Source organism: Cyanistes caeruleus, chromosome 4, assembly GCF_971803275.1.
Source record: "Cyanistes caeruleus chromosome 4, bCyaCae1.hap1.1, whole genome shotgun sequence".
Classification (NCBI taxonomy): domain Eukaryota; kingdom Metazoa; phylum Chordata; class Aves; order Passeriformes; family Paridae; genus Cyanistes; species Cyanistes caeruleus.
In genome coordinates, this window is record NC_141704.1 from 7,776,130 (window position 1) to 7,799,795 (window position 23,666).

The 23,666-nt window shown below is 40.4% G+C and overlaps 2 protein-coding genes across 6 annotated transcripts in view; one reads left to right on the forward strand and one right to left on the reverse strand.

The window, feature by feature from the left end:
* Positions 1-12,014, forward strand: part of ELAPOR2 (endosome-lysosome associated apoptosis and autophagy regulator family member 2) — a 101,069-nt gene extending 89,055 nt beyond the window's left edge. Inside the window, exons 21-23 of the mRNA XM_086886597.1 lie at positions 67-232; positions 2,855-9,597; positions 9,878-12,014. Of these exons, the coding sequence (XP_086742723.1) occupies positions 67-232; positions 2,855-2,914 (226 nt within the window). The 3' untranslated portion in view covers positions 2,915-9,597; positions 9,878-12,014. The remainder of the gene's footprint in view (positions 1-66; positions 233-2,854; positions 9,598-9,877) is intronic.
* GRM3 (glutamate metabotropic receptor 3) overlaps positions 10,873-23,666 on the reverse strand; it is a 101,438-nt gene continuing 88,644 nt past the window's right edge. For all 5 annotated transcript variants that reach the window (XM_023918703.2, XM_023918704.2, XM_086886599.1 and 2 more), the window contains 3 exons: positions 20,440-21,506; positions 16,761-16,935; positions 10,873-11,419 (listed from right to left, as the gene is read on the reverse strand). In XM_023918703.2, coding sequence (XP_023774471.1) covers positions 11,346-11,419; positions 16,761-16,935; positions 20,440-21,506 — 1,316 coding nt within the window. In that variant the 3' untranslated portion in view covers positions 10,873-11,345. The remainder of the gene's footprint in view (positions 11,420-16,760; positions 16,936-20,439; positions 21,507-23,666) is intronic.

Consider the following 23,666-nt stretch of genomic DNA (forward strand, 5'->3'; position numbering starts at 1 on the left):
TTACAAAAACCCGGAGTATAGGACATTTGAGAAAAAAATTAATCCTGTGTGGCTTTATATCTTCAGGCTGGAGTATAAATATTCCAAATTAGTGATGACAACGAACTCAAAAGAGTGTGAACTGCCAGCTGCTGACAGCTGTGCTATAATGGAAGGAGAAGATAATGAAGAAGAAATAGTATATTCAAATAAGCAGTCACTGCTGGGAAAGCTGAAATCCTTGGCAACAAAGGTGAGTAGTAATTACCAATATTAATGTTAAAAATAATTATTACCTTTATTTATTGCTGGATGTGGTGAGTCTTTGATGTTAATTTCACAGCAGTGCAGCCTCCCACGCACACCTCATCCAGTCCATAGTGATCTGCTGAAATCCACAGTCCGGATAAAATTAAGAAGTGTTGTATGGTTTGGGGTAACAGCTCCTTCCTCCACAGAGATTTCAGTAGCATTTTTTATTGCAAGGGTGACACCAGAAAAAAACAGTTAATGGCTGAGAGCATCTTTTTGCTCAGAATCCTGCCAGGCACATCCATTGCTGAGGCACAACTATTAGAGATACAAAAAATTAACACTGGCAGCACAGCCACCAGCCAGCTTCTTGCGCCTCAGCGGGGCTGGCTTCATGGCTGACTGGAGAACCATAATTATGAGAAGGATTCAGTTGAAGAGGGAGCATCAGCTTCAGCCTGTTGCTCAGCACAGCAGCCTCCTCCATTTCAGTGGGAAACAACACCAAAACAGCATTTTCTTTTGCAGTAGATGTGATGTGGATTGTTGCACGTCTGAATTGAAGCACCAAAGTCTTTGGTGTCCTTTGAACATTTCTGAGAGGAGCCACAGAGGACCATCATGGTAGATCCCAAAAGCTCTTGGGTCTTTGTTCCAAATGCCTGGAAATCTGTGCTATGGAAAGGGTATTGTTGTCTCTTAGGGATTCCAGTGAGGCATCTGTTATGATCAGGATAAAGGCAAATGGCATTTCCCCTTTCATACAGTTTTGTTGAAGTGAGTTTCTTAGAAGGCGTCTTAAAAGATCATAATAAAAATTAATTTTGAAACATTGTACTCTATTGTCCAAATGATATCTCAGAATTCTGAGTTTTTTTTCCTTGTATACCTTTTTTTTTTCTTTCTGTGATTGAGTGCAGTGTAATCAAAACTTGTGTACTCCCTTTCTTTTCCCTTATCCTCTCCTCTCCCTCTCCCTCTCTTCCTCTTCTCTCTTCCTTTTATTTTTTTTATTTGACTGGTATCCTCTTGCCACCCTACCTGCTCCTCAGAAATCCCTCCTAGGAGAAGTTACAATTGCACAGATAATGTGCAGAAGTTTTCCTTGACTCCAGCCTGACTATTTGTCCTGCAAAATCAATATTGTTCCTTGTGGAAAGGGGCAGAAATTCAATATTAATTCTTAATTCAATATTGAGAATATTGAAAATATAAATAAAATTACACCACATAAAATTTTCTGGTGATGTTGCAAAAATAGAAGTAAGCTTTAGTACTTCAATATTCAGACAACTTGAATGCCTACTTGGAGTTTTTTAATGTTCCTATATCCACTGTAGCAGGCCTCATGAGTGTTCTCCTTTTTCAACAAGCTTGTCAGATATTTCTAGGCTTGTTCCTTTTTTTACTGCTAGATGACAATAGCTGGCAAACTTGACTTCCAGTACCTCATTAGCTTACCCAGCTCTGTGTCCTGTATCCCCGCAGATAACTCAAATTTAATATATATTTATTGAAGACAAATGTTATAGGCATTGCTTTTCATTTACGCAAAAGATGAAGAAATTTATGTCCTGCTATATATGAATATAGAATACAGAAAAACCACATAGAGGAAAACAGGGGAGTAAGAGGAGAAATGTAAAATGAGAGAGAAGGAAAATCTGCAGTATCCTAACTATATGTTCAAGCTTCAGGCTATGGCATTTCTCCCAGCATGTCACAAAGTTATCAGTGGGTTTGAGTTCCCAAGGGATTGAGGGCTAGGCTTGTAATATAGAAAGGGATGACTTTTTTTTAATGAGAAGATAGAAGCTAAATAATTACAAAGCTGTTTCAGATTGGGGGCTGTTCTAGTTGTGTCTGTTGTTTCCACTGTGACAATACTAGGCTCTTCAGAACACAAATTTTTCACTAGATTAGCATGGGACAATTTCTCCCCTTCTTATGTCTGCACCAGGCTATCCTGATCTGTGTGAGATGGCTTTAAAAATCAGATTATGAAGGTAGTTTAAGACAGTTTGCAAACTATTTGGGTGTGTATGTCCACATTTCTGGCTCACCCTGGTGCCTGCTGGCCAGATGGCCAAGGCTGTCACCCAGCAAATGAAAAGAGAGAAAAGTCAACCCTCTGGCCCTGATTTTTTAAGATGGCAAATGATTTGTAGACTTGTTTTGTCTTGTGGTTCTCCCAGAGCAGGTGTTGAGATTGGATTCCAGGAGCAAGGCAGTGGTGTTCATACTCACATGCTGTGCTTCAAGCACTTCATATATTGTGAGAAACACATTAATAAGTGATAATAACCATAGAGATGATTACCTTGCAATTCCCCAGCTCAGATTACCTGTCCTATTCTATGAAAATGAAATGCAGACTTTCCCTGTACCCTCTAAAATTAGTACCGTGAACAATAGCTATAGCATAATTTTTTTATTTTTGCAAATTTTTACAGAATTAGTAACGTTATTAAATATAAAAGGGTCAGACCGTGCATTTAATTACTGTATTAAAAATAAAGTGAAGTTTTTGGCAAAAGTTATTGAGAGAAGAAGTGATTGTGCTGACTGTTGGAGAGATTTTGAGGAAATCCAGTTGATGGGAACCTGTGTTTTCTGTTTGCAGGAAAAGGAAGATAATTTTGAATCTGTTCAGCTGAAATCTTCAAGATCCCAGAATATATGAAGAATTAATGCTGCCTTCAAAGAAACAAACCTAATTTCTATTTTTACAGGACCATATTTTAAACATATTCTGGCACACATTGTAGTGGTGATCTTGGTGAGAAATACTTGGCCATTTAGGAGGAAAGAAGACAGGAAGCAAACCAGAAAATTGGATTGCCTTACCATGTGATTGAGTACCTTGCCAAAAAAAGAAAGCAGATGCTTGGATTCCATACTGGGAATGAAATTCAACTCAGGAAGAGATATACATACTGCAAATAACATGGATTTTTTGCATTCACCTGGGCAACGCTCAGGCATGCCATATGATTTATAGGTACCTTTCATTTCCTTCTCACTCCTTCTGCGCATATTCTAAGAAATAATTTTCAGAGAGGCCTGCAACCTCCTGCAAAGGTTGTCTGTTGTTGTTTACTGGCATAACTGTGAGTCTCTCTTGAAATCAAAATTTTAAATGGTACTTGGAATGAGCCTCAGGTGAGTTTTGAACTTTGGAAAATACTTCTGATTTTAATGCTTTGAAGGTCTGGATGGTCTGTGTAGACCTCTAATGCAAGAGGAATTGTGCTGCACCTTCAAATTGAACCCATTTTGATGCCTAAGTCATGGCCATCAAGGTAAAACCTAGTGCTATTAAATTTAAACTTGGTAACAGCTGCTGTGTGAATTGTAGTTCTGGGCCCATGAGTTTATAGGCAGTAGCAGGTTCAAACCCTATAAGGAGATGTAAAGTGGTACCTACAGTGCAAGTTACACTTATCTCTCTCTGTGGAAGCTTGTTCTTTTAAGAGAGGTCTTTGGCCACTTTGGTTCAGTGTTCTCCTTTGGGCTGTGTAAATGTCACTTTTCCCAGGGCTGGGAACTGGCAAAGCCTGAACTCTGGAGGTACAGCAAAAATCTCAGCTTTTGAGATTCAGGGATCAGCTTTGTCAGTGGGAGGCTTATTAGAAATACTCAGCCTCCTTTATTCCTGGGCCCACCTGAGGAAGGGAGATGGATGGATGGATGGATGGATGGATGGATGGATGGATGATGGATGGGTGGATGGATGGGTGGATGGATGGATGGATGGATGGATGGATTGATGATGGATTGATGATGGATGGATGGATGGATGGATGGATGGATGATGGATGGATGGATTGATGATGGATGGATGGATGGATGGATGGATGGATGGATGATGGATGGATGGATGGATGATGGATGGATTGATGATGGATGGATGGATTGATGATGGATGGATGGATGGATGGATGGATGGATGGATGATGGATGGATGGATGGATTGATGATGGATGGATGGATGGATGGATGATGGATGGATGGATGGATGATGGATGGATGGATGGATGGATGGATGATGGATGGATGGATGGATTGATGATGGATGGATGGATGGATGGATGGATGGATGATGGATGGATGGATGGATGGATGGATGGATGATGGATGGATGATGGATGGATGTCCAGCAGAGCTGAGCATGGGTTATGTACTTGCACAGCATCAAAATACATCCAGTGTCAGTGCAAGTGCCAGCTCTGGAGGAAAGGCACAACCTGGTGCCTTGGAAACTGGAGGCTAGGTGGGCTTTTCCATAAAATCAGCCATGTTATAAGCATGTGATCTTCATAATATCCACAGTAATAATTTCCTGAAGTTCCCTTTGAGGTCGAACTCAAAGGAATCTGAAACTTAGGCAACAAATATTTGAGTAAAATTATGCAAGACTTGATTAGAGCCAGAGAAAATGAGCAATGATTCTAGTATTGACCTCTGGTCAGACTCATATTTCTAGTACAGCAAATTTATGTGAATTGTGGAATGCAGCAAAATCAGAAAAGAGACATGGACAGAAATAGTCTTTTTACTATGAGGAATATAGATTTTTGATTTTATATGACTGAGCTAGGTCTATCAATAAAAGAGGGCCCACTTTTAAATAAAATTTAAATTAAACAGAATTTTCTGCAGAAACTGAATTTTCTGGAGTATATTTTATTATACTCTAGATGTAGACAAAAATTTTATGAAGTTTAGATTTTTTTTCATTAGGGAAAATTCAGACTCGTTATTTTATAGTTCCAGTCAAAGAACACACACTTTACTCTTTTGATGGGAGATCCTTCAGGCATCTTAACTGAAGTGGTGTACATTTTCTGTTGCTCTTGAAAAGGCACTTCACTTTCCCAACAAAGATTTTTATGGGGTAATGTTGAATGTATATTAAATACACATTCCTTTTTGTATATTTTGTACCATTGCACACTTATTATTGTACATTGTATTTGTTGTCATGATGTCATTTATATATGGTTGTCAAAGATGATATGCTCATAGAGTAAATGGTTATGGCTTTGGGATTTCACTTCTTGGATCTTTTATGATGAGGGTTTTTATGTTGTTGATTTTTATTCAACTAGTGTGTTGTAGCGTCAAAGATATATATCTGATGGACATTCATAAAATAAAGTAAAAATATATTTGAAATTTTGGACTTGAGATGTTTGGTGGCACTGCAGGCTTTCCTGGACATTGCAGGTCTCCAGTCATTAGTAAAGCTTTTGACTCCCATCAAATTGCATTTCTCTACATCTCCTTTAATTTTTTCCCTTCTCTCTCCATATGTTTTCTCAGCCATAATTACAGTTCATTCTCCAGAACACCATTTATTTTTTCATCACTGAAAATATCCCTGTAATGCAGAAATGCCTTAATTTTTATGAACTATATTTAATTTGACTTAATACCACACAGGTTTCATTTGGTTCCCTTCTCATTCCATTATATTTTCCAAATAAAATGGAATGGAATTTTTTGACAGCTGTGACAGACTATGCTGTATGACTCTTCTCAGCTCTGCTTCCAAATGGTTTATCATGATGTTGTTGAACATTCTCCCAGGCAGTCTGATGGTGTATCTGGTGCAGTGCTAACATAGCGGGATGCAAACTAATACCATAGACTTAATTTACCTTAAAATAAGAAAACTGCATTTTCCAACAATTAAGCAAGTGTAAACTGAAATATTTGAGCTGACTTCTGCTATTCTTTTCTTTCTGTTAAAGATGTAGTAGAGAGGGGAAGTTTCCATTTTCCCATAAGAGACAAGTTTTGGAAGCCTTTAACAGTTCACTAAAAAATCAGCTGTCTGTGACCTCTTCTAGTGCTCTGCCAAAATATACTTACAGCAACCTCCCCCTTTTCTTCCACATGGAATCACATTAGAAAACTGTTATTTGATGCCATAAAACAATGTGAATCAGTCTGTTATGTGTTCACTTGATTAAATGGAATACATTTTATTGCTGCATTTGCATGCTTTTCTTTGAAATCTGGAGTCAAGTAACTGAATCTCTTTGAGGCTTAAGCACATTTTAGTGGTGTATGTATAAATTCTTGGCAAATTAGCAGAACATTATTGCCTCAGCTTTGACAGTGCTTGCTAGGGGGGAAATGAACAAAGAATGTGTTCTGGCTTGGCTCTGATTGTAATAGAGAATATGATTGATTAAGGTTTGGGGAAAACTCTGTGTCTTAGAGCCACAGTGGGAAATTACTGAGTAGCTTCAATGATCTATAATCTTTGTTCAAAGAAGAGATTTGACTATTTTCTTTTGAAAAATAGGTTCTGGGATTCTTTGATAGTAGAGGGGGAAGTTTGCAGGTTTTGTCTTTTCAGAGCCAGTAGTAGGTATAAAATAAAGGTACTTAATTACAATCAGATAGCAGCAGGTGTCACAATTTAGGAGCCAGTGGTTGTTGACTTGTCTCCAGCAGTGACCAACACAGATGCTTCAGTGTAAGTGTAGAAGCAGCTACAAATCATGCTGACACACCAGTGGGGATGACATTTCCTCCTCAGCAAGGAGTGCTGCTGGTTGGTCCATGTAATGAAGCATGGAGTACCTAAATAGCTGTTCTAGATAATATTCCACAACTTCTCTGGGAAGCACATTCCAGTCCCTCTCCACCCCCACAGTATTTTCTCCTAGCATGTAATATAAATATCCCCTGTTTTGGTTCAAAACCATTCCCTCTTGACTATTACTATCTGCCCATATAAAAAGTAACTTTTTAATAAGCCCCCATTAGGTACTGGAAGGCTGCAATGAGGTGTCCCCAGAGCCTTCTCTTGTCAGTGATAACCTCAAGAGAACTGCTGTGAAGTTCTGCTTATCTTTGGTGGTGTTCTCTCTTAGTCTTTCCTGTTGTGTGCTACATTCACTGAATTCCCTTGTTATTTCTTGTTGAAGACTTCTGAACTGTGCTGTTTTGGTAAGATGTAAGGGGAGAGGAGTAGAAATAAAAGGAAGTCAGGCTCATCCAGAATATGCAGCGTGTGTCACAGTGTACAGTGACAACCCCAGTCACCTGGCTGGATGTGCCCACACTGAATTTGTGCAGCAGGAGCAAGGGAGACACAAGAATAGAGTTGATCATAGGTTGCCATTGTGCTTTGGTTGTTCCTCTGTATCTGCAGAGTAGGAGCTCATCAGGAGAAATTCTGTAAGGTCTCTGAGGCTGCTGCTGTAACAGCACCCAAAAGCCACAGCAGGGTTTTGTGGTGTGTATTTGCTACCCCATCCTTTTCCTCTTGCAAAACAAACCCAGCCTGGTCCTGGCCTTTTCTTCCTGCAGTAAGAAAGCTCAGATTTGCCTGTGTTTGTGTTTGTGTTTCTGAGTAGCTTTGAGCTGGCTGTGGATAAACAGCTTCTGCCCTTTTTCTTGCAGACTGCAGGCATTAATGAGTAGGCAATGGTACCAAGGACATCAGACTGTGTTTGCTGATGAGCTAAGGGTTTGTTTTGGTCTCCCTTACTCTAATGGTGCTAATTGGGTGAAAGATTGCAGTGGAAATATCCTTAAACAGAGCTGAAATTTCTGAGTGTGGTCAGGATATTTTGGACATCTTTTTTTCTGATTTCTGGAATTTGTTCCATTCTGGGACGACATAATGTATTTTAAATAGCTTTTGATTTTTCAATTTGAAAAGACAATTCATTTTTAAATTGGTTTGGCTGTGGGTGAAACCAGCTGTGTTCAATTAATTAAGGAAAAACAATCTCTTGAAAAAAAAATAAAATATTTTGGGTTTCCATAGTAGACTTTGGCCTTGTTGTCAGAATTCATTAAAGATTTTTAAAACCAAACAACTCTTCTAGAAAAATCAAACCACCCGAAACCACACCAAAACCCATGAACAAAAGAAACCAAACCCACAAACCTCGTTTATTTCAGATTGGCCTGCAATAAACTTTTCGGGTCTTATTTTTCCATTCTGCCAATAAATTAAAAAAGTGATCAGATTTTCACAAACCTTTCTGCAATTGTGATTTTTATCAGAGAGCTGAGGTACTGAATAAAAAACTAAAGTTTTCTTCAGCCTCCAGTTAGGCTGGGTAGATGTTTGTAGATTCTGGGTTAAGCCTTGCCCTCATTCACAGCATTTCCTCTGATTTCAGCATTTTACTCCTGAGTGTGCAGGGCTCAGAGGAGTGTGATTACTCTCAAGATTCACAGACAGGGTACTTGGGAGGAACTGTGACAGGACCCCTTCTGCTTTGAAGTGAATTGCTCAAATCTTTAAATATGATGGGAGCAGTAGACTAGAAAAGGTTTGTAGTCTAAACTCAAGTTTTACATAAATGGGTACAAAACCTGTTATAAATAGAGAAATTAAAATAGTGATGTGAGACAGCAACAGAGAAAAAAAAATTACAATTCCCTTTCTTAAAAGGTTTTTATGCCAGTATGGTGTGGAAAGCCAAGTATTGTCATTTTTCTTTTCTGTTCTGCTGTGTTTTGAAACTGGATTACTTCATCAGGCAATACCAAACAATCTGCATCTGTGGACATCCAATGGAAAGTAGTGAAAAGCTTTCAAGACAAAGCCAAATAAAGTACAGTAATGTCAGGAGCATTCAGTGGGGATAGAAGTCCAGAGCTCTGCATGTTTTGGTTGTTGGGGTTTTTTTTGTATGAAAACCCCACATGCAAGTGGTTTGAAGCCAACTAAGTATTCATAGCAGGTGTTCAGACACAGACACTGGGTCATTTTCTCAATAGTGCTATCAAAATGAATGAAAACTCCAGCACAGTGAGATCATCACCTGCTATAAATTAACTTCAGTAATGTCAATTTTCATTCTGGGTCTGGAATTCATCTGACACAATGCCTTAATTTTTAGTGCAAACTCTGTGATCTGAGCAAGCTGTGCTCGCCTTTGTTTGGAGAGTTTCATCCCTGCCTGAAGTGTCTGCCTGAGACAAGCTGGGGGAATTATGCCTACTTCCTTCCACTGAGTATAAAGGGAGAGGGGCTGACAATCTCAGATGTAGCTATTTGCTTAGTCCTTGTAAACAATGAGTGTTAGATGAGGTGCATTTGACCCTGATTGTGGCTTTCCATAAAAATTGAGAAGAAACTTTCATTGGCCTAGGCATTTTTAAGAGCTCCATAAAGACGAGACATCAGATTTATGGTCAGATATTCTGATCTTTTGTCACACTGTGACCAGCCTCTTAGTCCACAAAAGAACACTCCAAAGTCAAATGAATGTAGCTGCCCAACCTGAGGTGTTTCAAGCAGTTTTGATTTGGAAAGGAAGACTCCCTGACTGTCAAAACCTGACCCTGGGCCCTGCATCAAGGTGGGAAACAAGCCAGAAACATCAGGTATGCCAGAGGTTGTGGAGAGGAAGAAGCTGAATGCAGAGCTCTGGGTGGGCTGGTCTATGCCCACCCTGGGGAACATCACAGGGATTCCTGTTCTGGACAACTCCATGGTGGAGAGGCTTAAATGACTACCTCTGTCATGGAAGTGTTGACATCAAGAGGTCTTTGCTAGTGGACATGTGGAGGTTTAGAAAATACAAGCATACATCATTGAGTAGGAATTTTAAGAACCTGCATCTTTAATTTTTGCATTCCAAATAACAGCTGCTTCTTTTGCCAGTTCAGCCCTGTAGGACTTGCAGCTTTCCAGAAATGTGTGAAAACCTCTGCAAATGCTGGAGAATTGGGCTCCAGAGAACATGTTCATCCCACACTGTGTATCCCCAGTGTCTGACTTTCAAGCCTTGCTGCTGTTGCCTTTGAAGTCAATGAGAATTTTGCTATTGACCTCAGCTGGAATGAGATCAGTGGGAACAAGCCCTTAGGTAAATATGTTCAGGGACATTAATCAAAGGTGTGTTTGTTTCCTTAATGACTTTTTAGACCTGGCAGAAGAGAGGATTTCAGATTTTTTTAATATAGTGAGGGCAGCTTTAAGAGTGCAGTTTCAAAAGCCAGACTTTTAAGGTATTTTGCAATTGTCTAAGTAGGTGGTATGTGTGTCTTGCAGCATTTGGTTTAAATGCAGAGGTTATCCCAGAGATGGGTGTAAATGTTCCCTGCATTTCTCTTTTTTGACTTTCTGGTCTCTGTGGTGCTCCAATTACCCTTCACAGCACTGTTGATGCAAAGAAAAAGCTGAACCAGCTTTGTTTTGGATAGAGATGTTAAACAGTCTTAGCTAATTTTGTGACAGATTTTCTTCCGAGCTAATCTGAATTCTCTTTGTTTTTATATGCTACCAGTCTATTGTGTGCATCACAGCATTTAGTCATGCCAAATGAGTGAACCAGGAGTCAAAATTTTTTTGCTAATATCTCATTAAGATGAAATTAGACATTTTCATTTTTGAAAATTACCCTATCTTTTAATAAGAGAAAAAGAAATTGAGATGCTTGAATAATGTGGGAGGTTTAAGAGGGGATTTCTACGTGACCTTGAAAAAGCATTAATCATAAGCACATACATTGTAATATGGATTTTATAGCACAGGCACCAACCAACACAGAAATACCTGTGTACACAAGCTCCAGACTTTTTATCCTTTTTGCCTAACCTCCTCTCTAGAAAAATGTAATGACCTTGAGAGAGTAAGGAACAAAAATGAAACCATGCTGAAAAACTTTTATCTTTTTATTATTGGTGCCTTTACATTAATACTGCTGTTTTGTGCTGAGAAAACCAATCTGTTACACGTACGGTAACTGTAATATACAACATAGAAATGCAGTCTAAGTTAATTACAACAAGGAGCTACAAAAAAAATTCGTAGGAAAGAAGTCACCTAACATTGCAACTGTGCTTGCAACAATCACTCCCTTACTGCAGGACTATGCACATTGTGAACCATGGTTATTTACATGTCCCTTACAACCGTTAACAACAGAAGGGCTAAAATCAGTCTAAAAAGTTCCAGAACGTCACTATATACTGTACAATCCTCAAAAATAATTTATTACACTGTTTCTAAAAAAAGGTACTAATTTTGCTTGGATGTCTTTTGTTTTCTGGTGTTCTCTGGAGTGCACAACATGTGCAAAATTTTGCCTAACAGTCTAAAAACTCAAGAACTGAACCACGAGCCACAATCACAGAGACGAAGTGGTGGAGTCCAGAACTTCCCTCCCGTTGCACACGGTTGGCACATACATACTGGCAGATGCTGGAAGAGAAAGAGAGGGGAAAATCAACTGACTTCAGCACAGCAAAAATGGACAACACACAGGATTAGAATTTGTGTTGGTCTGGACCATCTCACCCCACTTAACCAAGGTTCCCAGTGAAGAGTCACTGCCTGTGTCAGCAGCAGAGCTGATGGAGGTGCTGCTTGCACCTCTGCATGGCAACTCAGACCTCAGGCTGAAGCATCCTCTCAAGAAACCTGATTTCACCTGACTGCCCACTTGGAGCACAGAGGGTGATTACACTTCTCCACGAAGCATTGGAATAAAATACATTATTTTTATTTTTTTTTATGATTCTGTGCCACTGGGTCCCACTTTGTAGCACTTTGCATGGTAGTGTGAATTAATACATCTACAATAGTGCTAAAAATACCTCTGCAGAAAAAAGTGAACCTTTGAATCTTTTGTTTTATTGGCAAGAATTGCTAAGGTCTGATCATTTGAGCTTTCACATAATTGGAGTGGACATTAATGAAGGAAATACATGTAGTTTTAAATCTGGGAGATAATCTACCCTATTAGAATTCTGTATCAATGATCTTTTAATTAATAAAAATAAGAATTATAAGAACATATTGGGTGAAGAAATTTTTTAAAAACTGACTTTAAAAGTAAGATTATTTCTCACCTAATCCCAGAATAATTTCTGCCTATAATACACTTCACTTCTAGGAGCTCTGGATCAGGATTCAGAGCATGCAGAGGTGAGAACCAGATTCTGATAAACTTGTTTACATGGTATAACATTTTATACATCTGTTTTTCATTGCTTTAGTGTTATTAAGTGACAACTGAACCTAACAATCTGTTTCTGAATGTATTTGTATTTTGAGCAGAGAATGTATTACCCTATTTTGCTTAAGTCTTGTGGATTTTAATTTAAAAGGAAACTGCTTGTTGTTCATCTTTTATCCATTTTATCCATTAGGCATCAGGAATGCGTTTTCAGGTGCTCAATGACATCTCTGCTCAGGGCATCAGAAAGCTGCTTTTTGAAAGATACATTAGGTTAATGGTGACAGTGACCCAGAGAAATGTGATGCCTTCATCAAAGAAAACACATGGCAAGCAATGACTTAGTAAACTCAATCATCCAGTGTAAATTTATGCAGCTGACAAGGGCATGCTCAATCTTCCACATCTGGTGCTGGCTGCACTTTCAGTTGCACACTGGCTCTGTAAAGATGCTCCGTATAATTTTTAGGAAAAATTATTCTTTCTTCCAATCAGCTGGTGTTTTTCACTCTGATTGACTGAATAAATATTTAATGGAAAACAGAATTGCTTTAACAAAAGAAATTTGGAGGCATCTACTGGACTAACCTACTGCTCACGGGGCAGGACATCTTCCTGAAACAGGAGAGCCAAGAATGAGCCCCTCTTCTGGATCTGGCCAATGGAATTTGATCTCTCACAACATGGACGTGTGTTGTGAGTCAGAGGTGTGGAGCAACTGTTGTATGTAAAAGACCACAGGGCATAATGTCTGTGATTTATAAAAATTAATTTGTATTTTGTATTCTGTTTTTAACTGGCTATAATGTGGCAGCACAATGACCTTAATTTTTCTTGTTGTTATTTCTATTTCTACTTTTTGTTAAAAAATAGAAAAATCAGTTCTGCTCAGGAAACCTGATTCAAATCCCTGTTCTACTGCAGTATGGCTACAGGCAAAAGCATTTTGTTTCCATGAACATCAGTCACTTAACCAGAATTTTTTTAGCTTCAGGCTTTTTTTTTGAAGTCCAACACACTGACAAGCATGAATAGCTCAAATACTATGGTAACTGGGTCAGGAGGATATAAAAATTGGACAGAAATATATGGTGGTAGGCGAGAAATGAGTGGCCTTGCCTTTTAAGCTTCCAGGCTTCCTGCACAGCATGCACCTCTCTTCTAGTGCTGGGATGCAGTTATTAACTCTGCTGGGTGGAGTAAAGTGTTCACACCGAGCATCCAGCTCTCCTGAGACAGAACAAAAGACCTTGCTTTTCATTACAGACCTCAGCAGTGTTAATCACTGGCCCTGCAGGGTTCTGAGCTGCACTCTGCATCTTACAGCAGCTGCCAAGGGCTTTCCTGGAATACTGCTGGATATGCAAGAGACACTTCACCTTCACTTTGTGTTGAGACCAAGGACAAAAGTGTGACATCAGCAGAAGTTGTGATTTGGCTCAAGTTCATGCTTTTGATCTCCCTCTTCCTGGCTGTCCCTCATTTTGCTTAGATAATCCAAGGAAAAGAACCAGAGGTACAATGCAGGAGCCTGGATCTGCCATGGTGACCTTGCAGCTTTGCCTACACAGCCAGGAACAGGCAGATCTGAATTTGCTGTCAGTGTGCCACTTAGGATCAGAGAGTCACAGAATATCCTGGCTTGGAAGGGACCCACAAGGACCATTGAGTCCAATTCTTGGCTGAGCACAGGGCAACCCCAAAAATGACACCATGTGCCTGAGAGCATTGTCTCCTCTACCCATGCTCACAGCTGGACAACTGTGAGTTAATCTCACAGATGTGTATCAAGTTATATCAGGTGTAGTTTGGAGCCAGGCCTGGGAAAATAAATTCAGAGGGAAAAAAATTGCCAGTCTGGCTATAAATAGTAGGTTCAATTCTCCTTCTGACCCCTGAGCAGGCCACCTGGAGGAGCTGAGCTCTGTGTGCAGTTCTCCATGCGGATGTAACATGGATAAATGACATCTGGGTGTGGAAGCTTAGTCTGAATCATGAAGGTGCTTATGAATTCAGGAAGGTGAGTTCTCTGTGAAGATTTATGGGTGCTGAAGCACATAAAAGAGGAAAACAGGAGAAAATCCTAATGAGTGAGATGCTACTGGAGCAGCAGAACTTAGCATGCTGCCAAATGGGAATTTTCAGAACCAAAACAATGTGTACAAATATGTACATTTCAGAACATGTCATATACCTAAGCACACTCTTACCCTGCCTCAATTTGGCTTAAATATATATATATATATTTATTTTTTTTTTGGTCCAGACTTCAACTATCAAAAAGATCAAAGCTTGACACTAACACTTGGACTACCCAAAAGCATTATGAATGTCACCTTTTCTCAGTGTGTTTGACCAGTTTCTGTGGTTCAGGAAGCTGTGTTAAAAACTGTCTGTGTGCTACTTGCTGTTCAAGAGCCACTATGCTCATGGCATTCCTGACTGAAGAGGTGGTGGCAGCCCTGAGATGCAATGGAGGTGAGAATCCATGGAGATGGGAAAAACACTGACCTCTAGAGCTCTGATAATGCATAAAACCTGGCTTTTCAAAGTTGCTAGAATGCCCTAAAGCTAATTTTGATGAGTTTGATATTAAGAAGTTTCTGAATGACCATGATGCCACTGAGACCAAAATATAAACAATCTGACAACCCCAGAAGTGATAAGAGGAATATTTTAGACAAAGATTAGGACCAATTTGAATGGCAACCTTTTTGGAGTTTTATAAATAACTAAACAGTTAAGAAATATAATAGAAATTTATTTAAAACAATTTAAAAATTAGTGGAAGGGAGCAAGGGAAGATTTTTCATCCTGGAAATATTGTGACAGTGATAGACAGTGTTATTTTCCCAAATAATTGTCCTAGATGGAAACTATAGGGCTGTTTTCTTTGTAATGTGATGGACCTTTTAGCCCTATTTCCATGTCTTTCCATGGTCTAAAAAGTCCAACAAGGGGAGCAGCCTGATTCAATTAAGTGCAAGCAGTAAAAGTAAATAACTGCAGCAACCTTTCTAAACAATGAAGTCGTAAGAGATTGTAAATCTGGATTTGTATGCTTTTCTTAATGTCCTCAAGCTGTTTGTAAGCCTGAAAATGCAGGTTTTAATGTGAAGATGTGCACTGAGGATGTCTCTCAGTTGCATGTTTGCACATGTGTTTACACGTGTTTTAATGTAGCCATTAAAATAAAAGTATAAAATTCCAAAATGCAACCCAGAATCCAGTACAAAGTATTTATGAATCAAAATTATTTCTAAGCTCATTCCATAGGATGATAGTATTAAAAAACTTGGAAAGACCACTTACACAAAATTGATAAAGAATGAAAAGAATCTCATGGGACTTACCGTTTCGCCAAGGGACCACACTTCTAAGAGTTTTTGGAATTGATTGGTCTTTTGGAGTGTTCAGCACTTCAGGCACATAGTGCCATGTCATTAAATTTTCCAGAATAGCAAGGAGTGTTTGCTCTCTGGTGTCAGGACTGGATGCAGCCCTGACTGAGGAAACTGGGGCCCGGTAGAGCCACATGGCTGAGCTCTTGTTAAGGAACCCTGGGCATTCCTGCACAGTGTGTTTTGGGATTGGAGAGCCAGGGATGGCTGGGATCCCTTCACTTCCCAATCCCTTCTAAGGTGATACATAGCAGGGTGCCAAGTTACTTCCATGCTCTGTCTGAAATCTGAAGTGCCAAAGCTTTTGAGACAATTTTGAAATTTAAGTGACACTCAAAAACCTCAGGCTAATTTACTGTGAACTTGCTGGAAAAGCCTTGCTTGTGTCCCCCTTTTCCTCTGCCTCTTATTCCCTTCCTCTTCACAGTTGTAGAGTGCTTTTCAATTAGATTTCCAGGGTGGACATGCTGTACAGAGAGCTCTGTGAATGAGCTCCCATCTTTGATCAGTTAGTTAAGCTAGACAAAGAAAAAAACCTGAACAAATATACATGTGACCTATATTTTTTTTTTTGTAATCCATAAAACTCTCTGAGCAGCTCACCCAGAAAAGGAGTGACAGCCTCAAAACAAAATCACAGCTGTGAACATGCTTGTGATGAAGAGAGTGAAGATAAGGGAAAGAAGGGAATCAGAGCAACTGAGTTGTCCTTGCAGCAGAACACTGATTGCTTCTCCAGGCTGTGGCACTGACAAAGGCTATTGATCATGCTCTGCAGAGAGATGCAGTTTATGGCATCCCTTGGATGCATTTTTTGCAGACTTGGAGCCTTTCCTCAGAGTGCAGGTGATGAGCCATTGAGAGCACACTGTGCTGTGGCCCAGATCCTGTCAGTGTGCTGCTCTGACAGGAGTACTCCAAGGCAATCTGCTCCTGTCTCACTGCCAGAGCGACAGAGACACAGGGGATGCTTGGTGTGTGCAGCAGGCTGGAGCCTGTGCCTGCCAAAAACTTTCAGTGAGCTCCAGAGCAGGCTCTGAGCTGACTCCCATGCGAGGGGGATGAGTTTTCCTCTCCAGACACGAAGGAAATGACACTTTCACAGGGTTACAAGGTTCAGCCCACCCTGTCTTTACCCGAACCCACCACAACCCCACAGAAAGGTGTCAGGCTTGTTACTTACACTGTGAGTAAGTGGTCCCGGTCCCACTGACACTGAACCTGTTGAGGTGGAGCCTGTGAGTGACCACGTTCTTCTGGGGCTGGAAAAGGATGATGTGCACCTTGGGTGCAAACAAGCAGCCCAGCACAACAAAGCCACTGAGACTCACAGAGATGCACATGGTGGTGGTTTGCACCTAGGAGAGAGTGGGCACAAAGCACTGTGTTTCAGTATGGAAAGCTCTGAAATGCAAAATATTAGAAACATTACTACATGACAGCACGAACCACAGTCCTGGGGGTTTGCACTGGTGCAGGCTGGTGTGAATCTCTGTTGCATCCTTATGATTCCAAATCCCAGTATCATGGGAATGAGGTGCTGGTGCTGGTGGTGCCCTGTGTGTCTGCATATGTCTGCAGTCAGAGAGATTGAGTGTGTTCTCCCTCGTTTTAGCACAGAAAGGATAGATCTGCTCTCTTTCTCTCCTACCCTTGGTCTCTAACCTCATCAGAGTTATGCTTGTCATGCAATATCTGAGCAGTGTTGGCTGCAGTGGGAACCAGCTCACACATACTGTACATTATGTGGGTTTACATCAGGGGTCTCATGCAAAGCATCCATCTGAAACCAGTTTGGTCTCTAGCTCTAGCCCTAATCAGAGAACTTGAGTAAGCCCTTGCAGAAATATAGGTGTGATTTGGAGTAAAGATAATATCTGGTGACTGTTTTCAGACTGAGTCTTAAAAGTGTCTTGATTTTGAGATATCACTTTTTGGGCTCAGAAATGAATTGTTTGTAAGGCTGCAGGATTTTAGAATAGTTGCCTTGGGGCATTTGTTAGTGTAGCTTTGCTGGCACTGTCTCTCTTTTACACTTTTTATTCAATAGTATAACTAAGTGCCAGTTTACTGCCTCATTTTCAGTTTATATTATTTTCTTCCAAGCAGATTGCTTAATTAAGATGTTGAATTAAATTTCTTTAAATTCTACTGCTTAATTTGAATGATTATACATATATGGCTCATTTTTCCTTAGCTATACTCCTGCAGTTCTTTGAGATTAGCCCTCTTCTGTGGGAATGTTTCTCATATCTCCTGAAATGTCAGAAATAATTCGTGCAAATTGGAAAACAGAGTGGGGAATGGACATTGTTGCTTTTCTTATATACTGAGCACAATTGGTGTTTTGTCATCAATGAGAATAATTAATGTGATCATTTAATAATCACTCTGCACAACGTGGATGTTGCAAACACCATGAAATGTGCTCAGCTTTCACAGGGTGAGCGAACATGGAAGATCCAACAGAGCCTGCATGAGAAAGGAACACTTTAGCTTCACATTCTGCTTTACCTCTACATTTTGTCCACAGACCTATGCTGTCAGGTCAGGTAAATATGGAACTGGGTGCTGTATGTGTAAGACAAGACAGGAGTTTTCTCATAAAACAAGAGTAAATGAAGCTACCTTTATTTTCATTAGTTTCAAATTGTTTTTTTCACTATCAAAGCCCTCTTCCCCCACCCTGCTTTTCCCAGGGTTTGTACTGCCTGGAGCAGCTCAGCTGTGCTGGCATAATTATACACTCAATCAATTAAATGATTTGGGTTAAAAATAGCTCCATCCCACAGGGCTCCTTTTAATCCAGGTCACTCCAGTGGTTCAGTGTGTAACCTGGCCTCACAGATGAGACTGGTGTGCTGGCAGAGTGGAGAAAATCCCACTAGACCATGTGCTGTGCTAAGGCACATGGAGAACAGGGATAAGATTTGGGACAGCCAACACTGCTTCACCAAGGGCTACAGATCTCATTTATCTGGAATTCTGTAAAGCCTTTGATAGGTGCCCTCAGCACCATTCTCTCTAAACTGGAGTGATATGGATTTGATGACTGGGCTGTTAGATGATTGAGAAATAGGTTGGATGGTCACATCCAGAGGACAATGGCTCGGAGTCCTGACAGGCATCAGTAACAAGTGATGTCCTTCAGGTGTCCATATTTGGAGCAGCGTTATGCAACTTAATCATAAATGACATAGATGAAGGGATCAAGTGTATCCCCAGCAAATTTGAAGATTATTCCAGGCTGAGTGGGGCTGTTTTTAAGGCTGTTTATTGGTTGTGCTACTAGACTAGGGCTACATTAGGATGGCACAAGTTGATTCAGAGTCAACTTGTGATACAGCATGGAAATTAAATATGGGTTTTTCAAAGTGTAGGCTTGTCATGAAAGTGTCAAACATATGTTAAAAGCGTTTTCTGCTGGTTTTGTAGTACTTGAGTTGGTTTATTTGGAACCTTGTGTATAAATTCAATGCTTACAAGTGGTTTCAAAAACTCCACTCAGGAGATAAGGCTGTAAAATTCTGCTTGAACAATCAAGTCATGTTCCTCTTGGCCATTACTGTCTGTACTGCCCACTCATGTGACTGCACTGATATTTCCTTCATCCTGTGTCTGTCTTCCTGATTGCTTTGGGTGTCCTGAGCTGTTCCCTAGTGCCTTCCTTAAACTTTTCCTTCATTAGCTTCAATCCATTACTCGCTATTCTAACTTCTCCTGAGACTGAATAATCCCTTCCTCTCGTTTTGTTGCCTTGAAATTATTTATAGTCTGTGATCACGTCTCTCTGGGTTTACTCTTGTCTAGACTAAATATATTTAGCTCTTTTACTGTCACTCTGCATGTCTCACTGCGTCATTTGTTACTTATTCTTGTTTTCTAGAGGTTTTCAGTACATTTCCTAAGCTGAGTAAAATAGCACTAAATATATTGTTCCAGGGTGGCCACACCAAAAGTAAGTTAACTGACATTATTAGCTCCTCAGTTTTATATGCTATTTCATGTACACACTATTGGCAATAACACCCCCCTAAGGTAATCTACCTTTCTTCTGGGCAGAAAGTTGAACTCATTCTCTGAAAACTGCTGCAAGGGCCAACTCCCACAGTCACTTCTCACATCATAATAACTGTGAGATTTCCAGTGGAGCAGATCTGAATCTTTTTTCTGAGACAATTTCCTTCTGTTCAAAAATACGATTTTATTGGACTTGAAGCTTTGCAACACTATCTGACAATTTAAGCAGTTTAATGTTTCTAAAGTTTGCTGGTGAAGGCTGAACAATATTTACTGCTCAGTGAGCATGTGTTTTGTAAAGTGCAGGAAGAATAAAAAGTTCTGTATTTAAGTAGAATGTTTGTTGAGGTTTTTTTTAACAACTCTGTTTCATAGTAAATTTTGAAATTCTATCCTTATATTTTTTTATTTGAAAGGAAGTATCATGTTTTAATAGCAGATTCTTTTGCTGAAGGAGACTGGTTAGCACAGATTTTATTTTAAGCTCTATTTCTGCCAAATAACTCATTATGATTAATTTTGGGTCATGATCTACTGGGTTTTTCTGTTAGGACTGTGACATCATATAGTGATGGACCCAAATGAATACTTAATCCATATGTTATGCCTCTATTACAGTCAGACTAACAGTACTAATCCCTTCCAGCTCTGACTGCACATACTCTTTTAGGAATGAGGCCACCTTTCTTAGAAGTAAACCAAAATCTGGTAACACTGAAAGAGAACTTGTTGGCAAGGGACCCAGGGGACAAAAGAAGTGAAACAAAAGCCTTTAGAGAATGCTGACATGGTCCTCTAAAGTGTTGCATATGATTTATGGAAACAGATGTCCAAAGACTTACTCTGTAGTCACTAGATGTCACATAAAATATAGGGAGAAAGGCCAGCCAAATGATGCACGTTGTGTACATTGTGAAACCGATAAACTTGGCTTCGTTGAAGTTCTCTGGACATTTCCTGGTTTTGAAGGCATACACAGTGCATAAAACCACGAGGATGACATCATATGTCAAGGACATTAGCATACTGGAATCCTTGACGTTGCATTTCAGGATGACAGTCTCTCTCTTCTCGGGAAGCGTGTATCTCCTGGTGCCTGGCGCCTCCAAGATGAGCCACACAGACACCACCACCACCTGTACCAAAATGAGACTCAGGCAGATGAACACCTGAGAGCTGGGGCTGATGAACTTGGGCCTCTGAGCACCGTTCTTTACGCCATCAAATATTCTGGCGATGCAGTTCGTTTTCGTCAGGAGGGCAGAGTAGCAGACGGCAAAGGAACTTCCCAGCCCCAAACGGCGCAGGGTGCAGATGGCTGGAGAAGGCTTGGCTATGAAGAAGAAAGTCATGCTGTAAGACAGGAAGACCCCGAAGAGCAATATGTAGCACAGTTCACGGCCAGAGGCTTTGACCAGGGGTGTGTTGTTGTGCTTGATGAACACTCCAATGACCATGAAAGTACAAATAAAGCCCAGGCATGCGATGGTAACGGGACCTATTGCCCAAGCATCTTCCCACTTGATGTAGTCTTCTGGGAGGTCATAGCAGCCAGTCAGGTCAGCTGTGGGCCATTTTCCAGGCCCGCAGTCTGCACAAGTGAATTCATCAGCCAGGTACTCATAGGTTTCACAGGGAATACAAATCCAACAGCAGACATCTCCTGGTTGCATATTCTTCATCTCATTAGGAGCACAGGGATCGCTGCACTGGGAGACAGGGATGGAGCTCCTGGACCAGTGGATAGAGTCTACCTCCAGTGACAGTGTTTCTGCCCACTGACCAACCTTCACATAGGAGTATCTGTCTCCAGTGAACTGGAAATTGAACACGTTGTATCGTCCTATCCCATCTCCATAGGCATCAAATTTGACCATACTGTCTGCATCATTGGGAGGGTTGAATGGAGCTGTGGGAAAAAAAAGAAAAAAAAAAGAAAGAAATAGAGAAATGTTATTACCAGAGCCACATACGATATTTTTTTCATCCCTTTGGCAAGCACAGGCACCTGACAGTCTATAGAATACAATTCAGTTGTGAACAGGGAAGTCAAGAAGTTTGTGTCTGTCTCAGTTTTGAACCTGGAAGAAGAGCTCAGATAGTGGACCTCTATTTCACTTTACATTTATAAATCTTAGATGACCAATGTCCTTACTTTATTTTGTCTTGGATAAAAATCAGTTGTCTAATTATTTGTCCCAGTATGCATCACTGCTGTTTCTCACATTTTCTCTTGAAAGAATGAGGTCTGCTTCTCAGTCTCAGCATTTTTTGGTGAAACTTGGCTGCCATGATATAAGAAAAATTAAATGGTCAGGTCATTAAATGTCAGTTTTGATGCCAACAATCTGGAATGCAGAGCTGAATAGAGGATTCATTTTTAGGATGATGGAGAAGTAACTGTGAAGTCCTCAACAGTTTCTTACTACATCTTCTTCTCCCTGCGTTGTAGGAAGTTTTGAATCCCTTCTACTTTGCTTCAGTTTTATCAGTTTCTGATATTTCCTGTGTGGTCTGAGATCCCCAGGATGTGCTGCTTTGGTCCAGTATCTTGTTTGGGGAACAGATGAAAAAAACACAAGCTGGATCTCGGACATTCTGTGAAATCAATATTGTAACACTTCTAACTGGTAAACTCTGGAGAGTTTTGTTTTTCCTCCAGCTGAGGCTTATCCAGGGAATGAAGAAATATTAAAAATCTGGGAGGAAATTGCATTTACCATGTGATTTATTGGTCAGTTGCTGTAGCATCAAAGGTAAAAAGCTTTACAGGCAGAAAGCAAAAGGGTTTTTTTACCATTGATGAGCAATAAAGGTGATTTTATTTCCCAGTGTCTTTGGCCATATAAGTGGTTCCACTGTCATTGCTGGAATAAATCTCTTTCCCTGCCTCTGTGCCCATGCTGTGCTTGAGTTTGAGCAATATCATATAAAGGTGTAATACCCTTCTCCACTTCAATCTCCAGATACTTTGGATTTCTTGTGGTAGATTTATTTAGCTTCTTTAAAACACCAAGGCCAACTTCTTTCACCTTTATTCCTGCAGAGCATTACTTTATTTTGCAGTACTTTGGCTAAGGTCAGTAAAAGGGACACTGGGTTTTGTCACAGAAGCCCCAGCTGGAGGGTTGAAATTGTGATCTGCACATCCTGCACTTGTGCTGCATTCAGAGTGCATTTCTTTCCCAAATTTCTGCTTATTGTAGGGCAAATTCAGAATACAATTTACAGCAACCTATACTCTCTTCTGAGTCAAGAATCTGCTTGTTCTCATCCCTGCCTGCTCTTGCTCCTCCCCACATCAGTTGTGTCAGCCTCAGTGGTGGACAGCCTTGGTTTGCAGGATTACAGAATCATGGAATTACAGAATTATTCAGGTAGGAAGGGACCACCAGCAGGGCCCTCTGATCCAACCCCCTGCTCAAGCAGGACCATCCCAGAGCACATGGCACAGGGCTCATGCAGACAGTTCTGGAATACCTTCAGGGAGGGAGGCTTCACACCCTCTCAGGCAAACTGTTCCAGGGCTCATTCACTGCACATATAAGAATTTTTTTTCTCATGTTCATGTGTTACAGTTTCTGTCCTTTGCCTCTGTCTTATTGCCAGTGAGAAGAGCCTGGCTCCCTTCAGATACCCACATACTCTGATGAGGTCTCCTCTCAGTTGTGTCTTCTAAAGCCTGAACAAGCCCAACTCCCACAGCCTTTCCCCATATGACAGGTGATGCAGTTCCCTTATCATCTTTGTACCCCTCTGCTGAACTTGCCCCAGGAGCTTTGTGTCTTTCTTGTACAGTACAAATTAGGACTGGGGAGCCCAGGAACTTGCAAGAAGCTTATTTTGTCTTTTTTTTTTTTTTTTCCTGTCACTGTTGGCAACTAGTTGTAGCACCCTGTAGTCCAACAAGACCTCTGAGACTACAAACATAAAGAGCAGCATAATCCTCCCCCAAATGGCCAGTCCTGCTGGAAGTGACATGCTCTAAATTAAATAGGTAGATAAATTCAAAATATAGGTCAACAAGAAGAATATTAAGCAGCTTTCCTCCTATCCCTCCTCCTCCTCA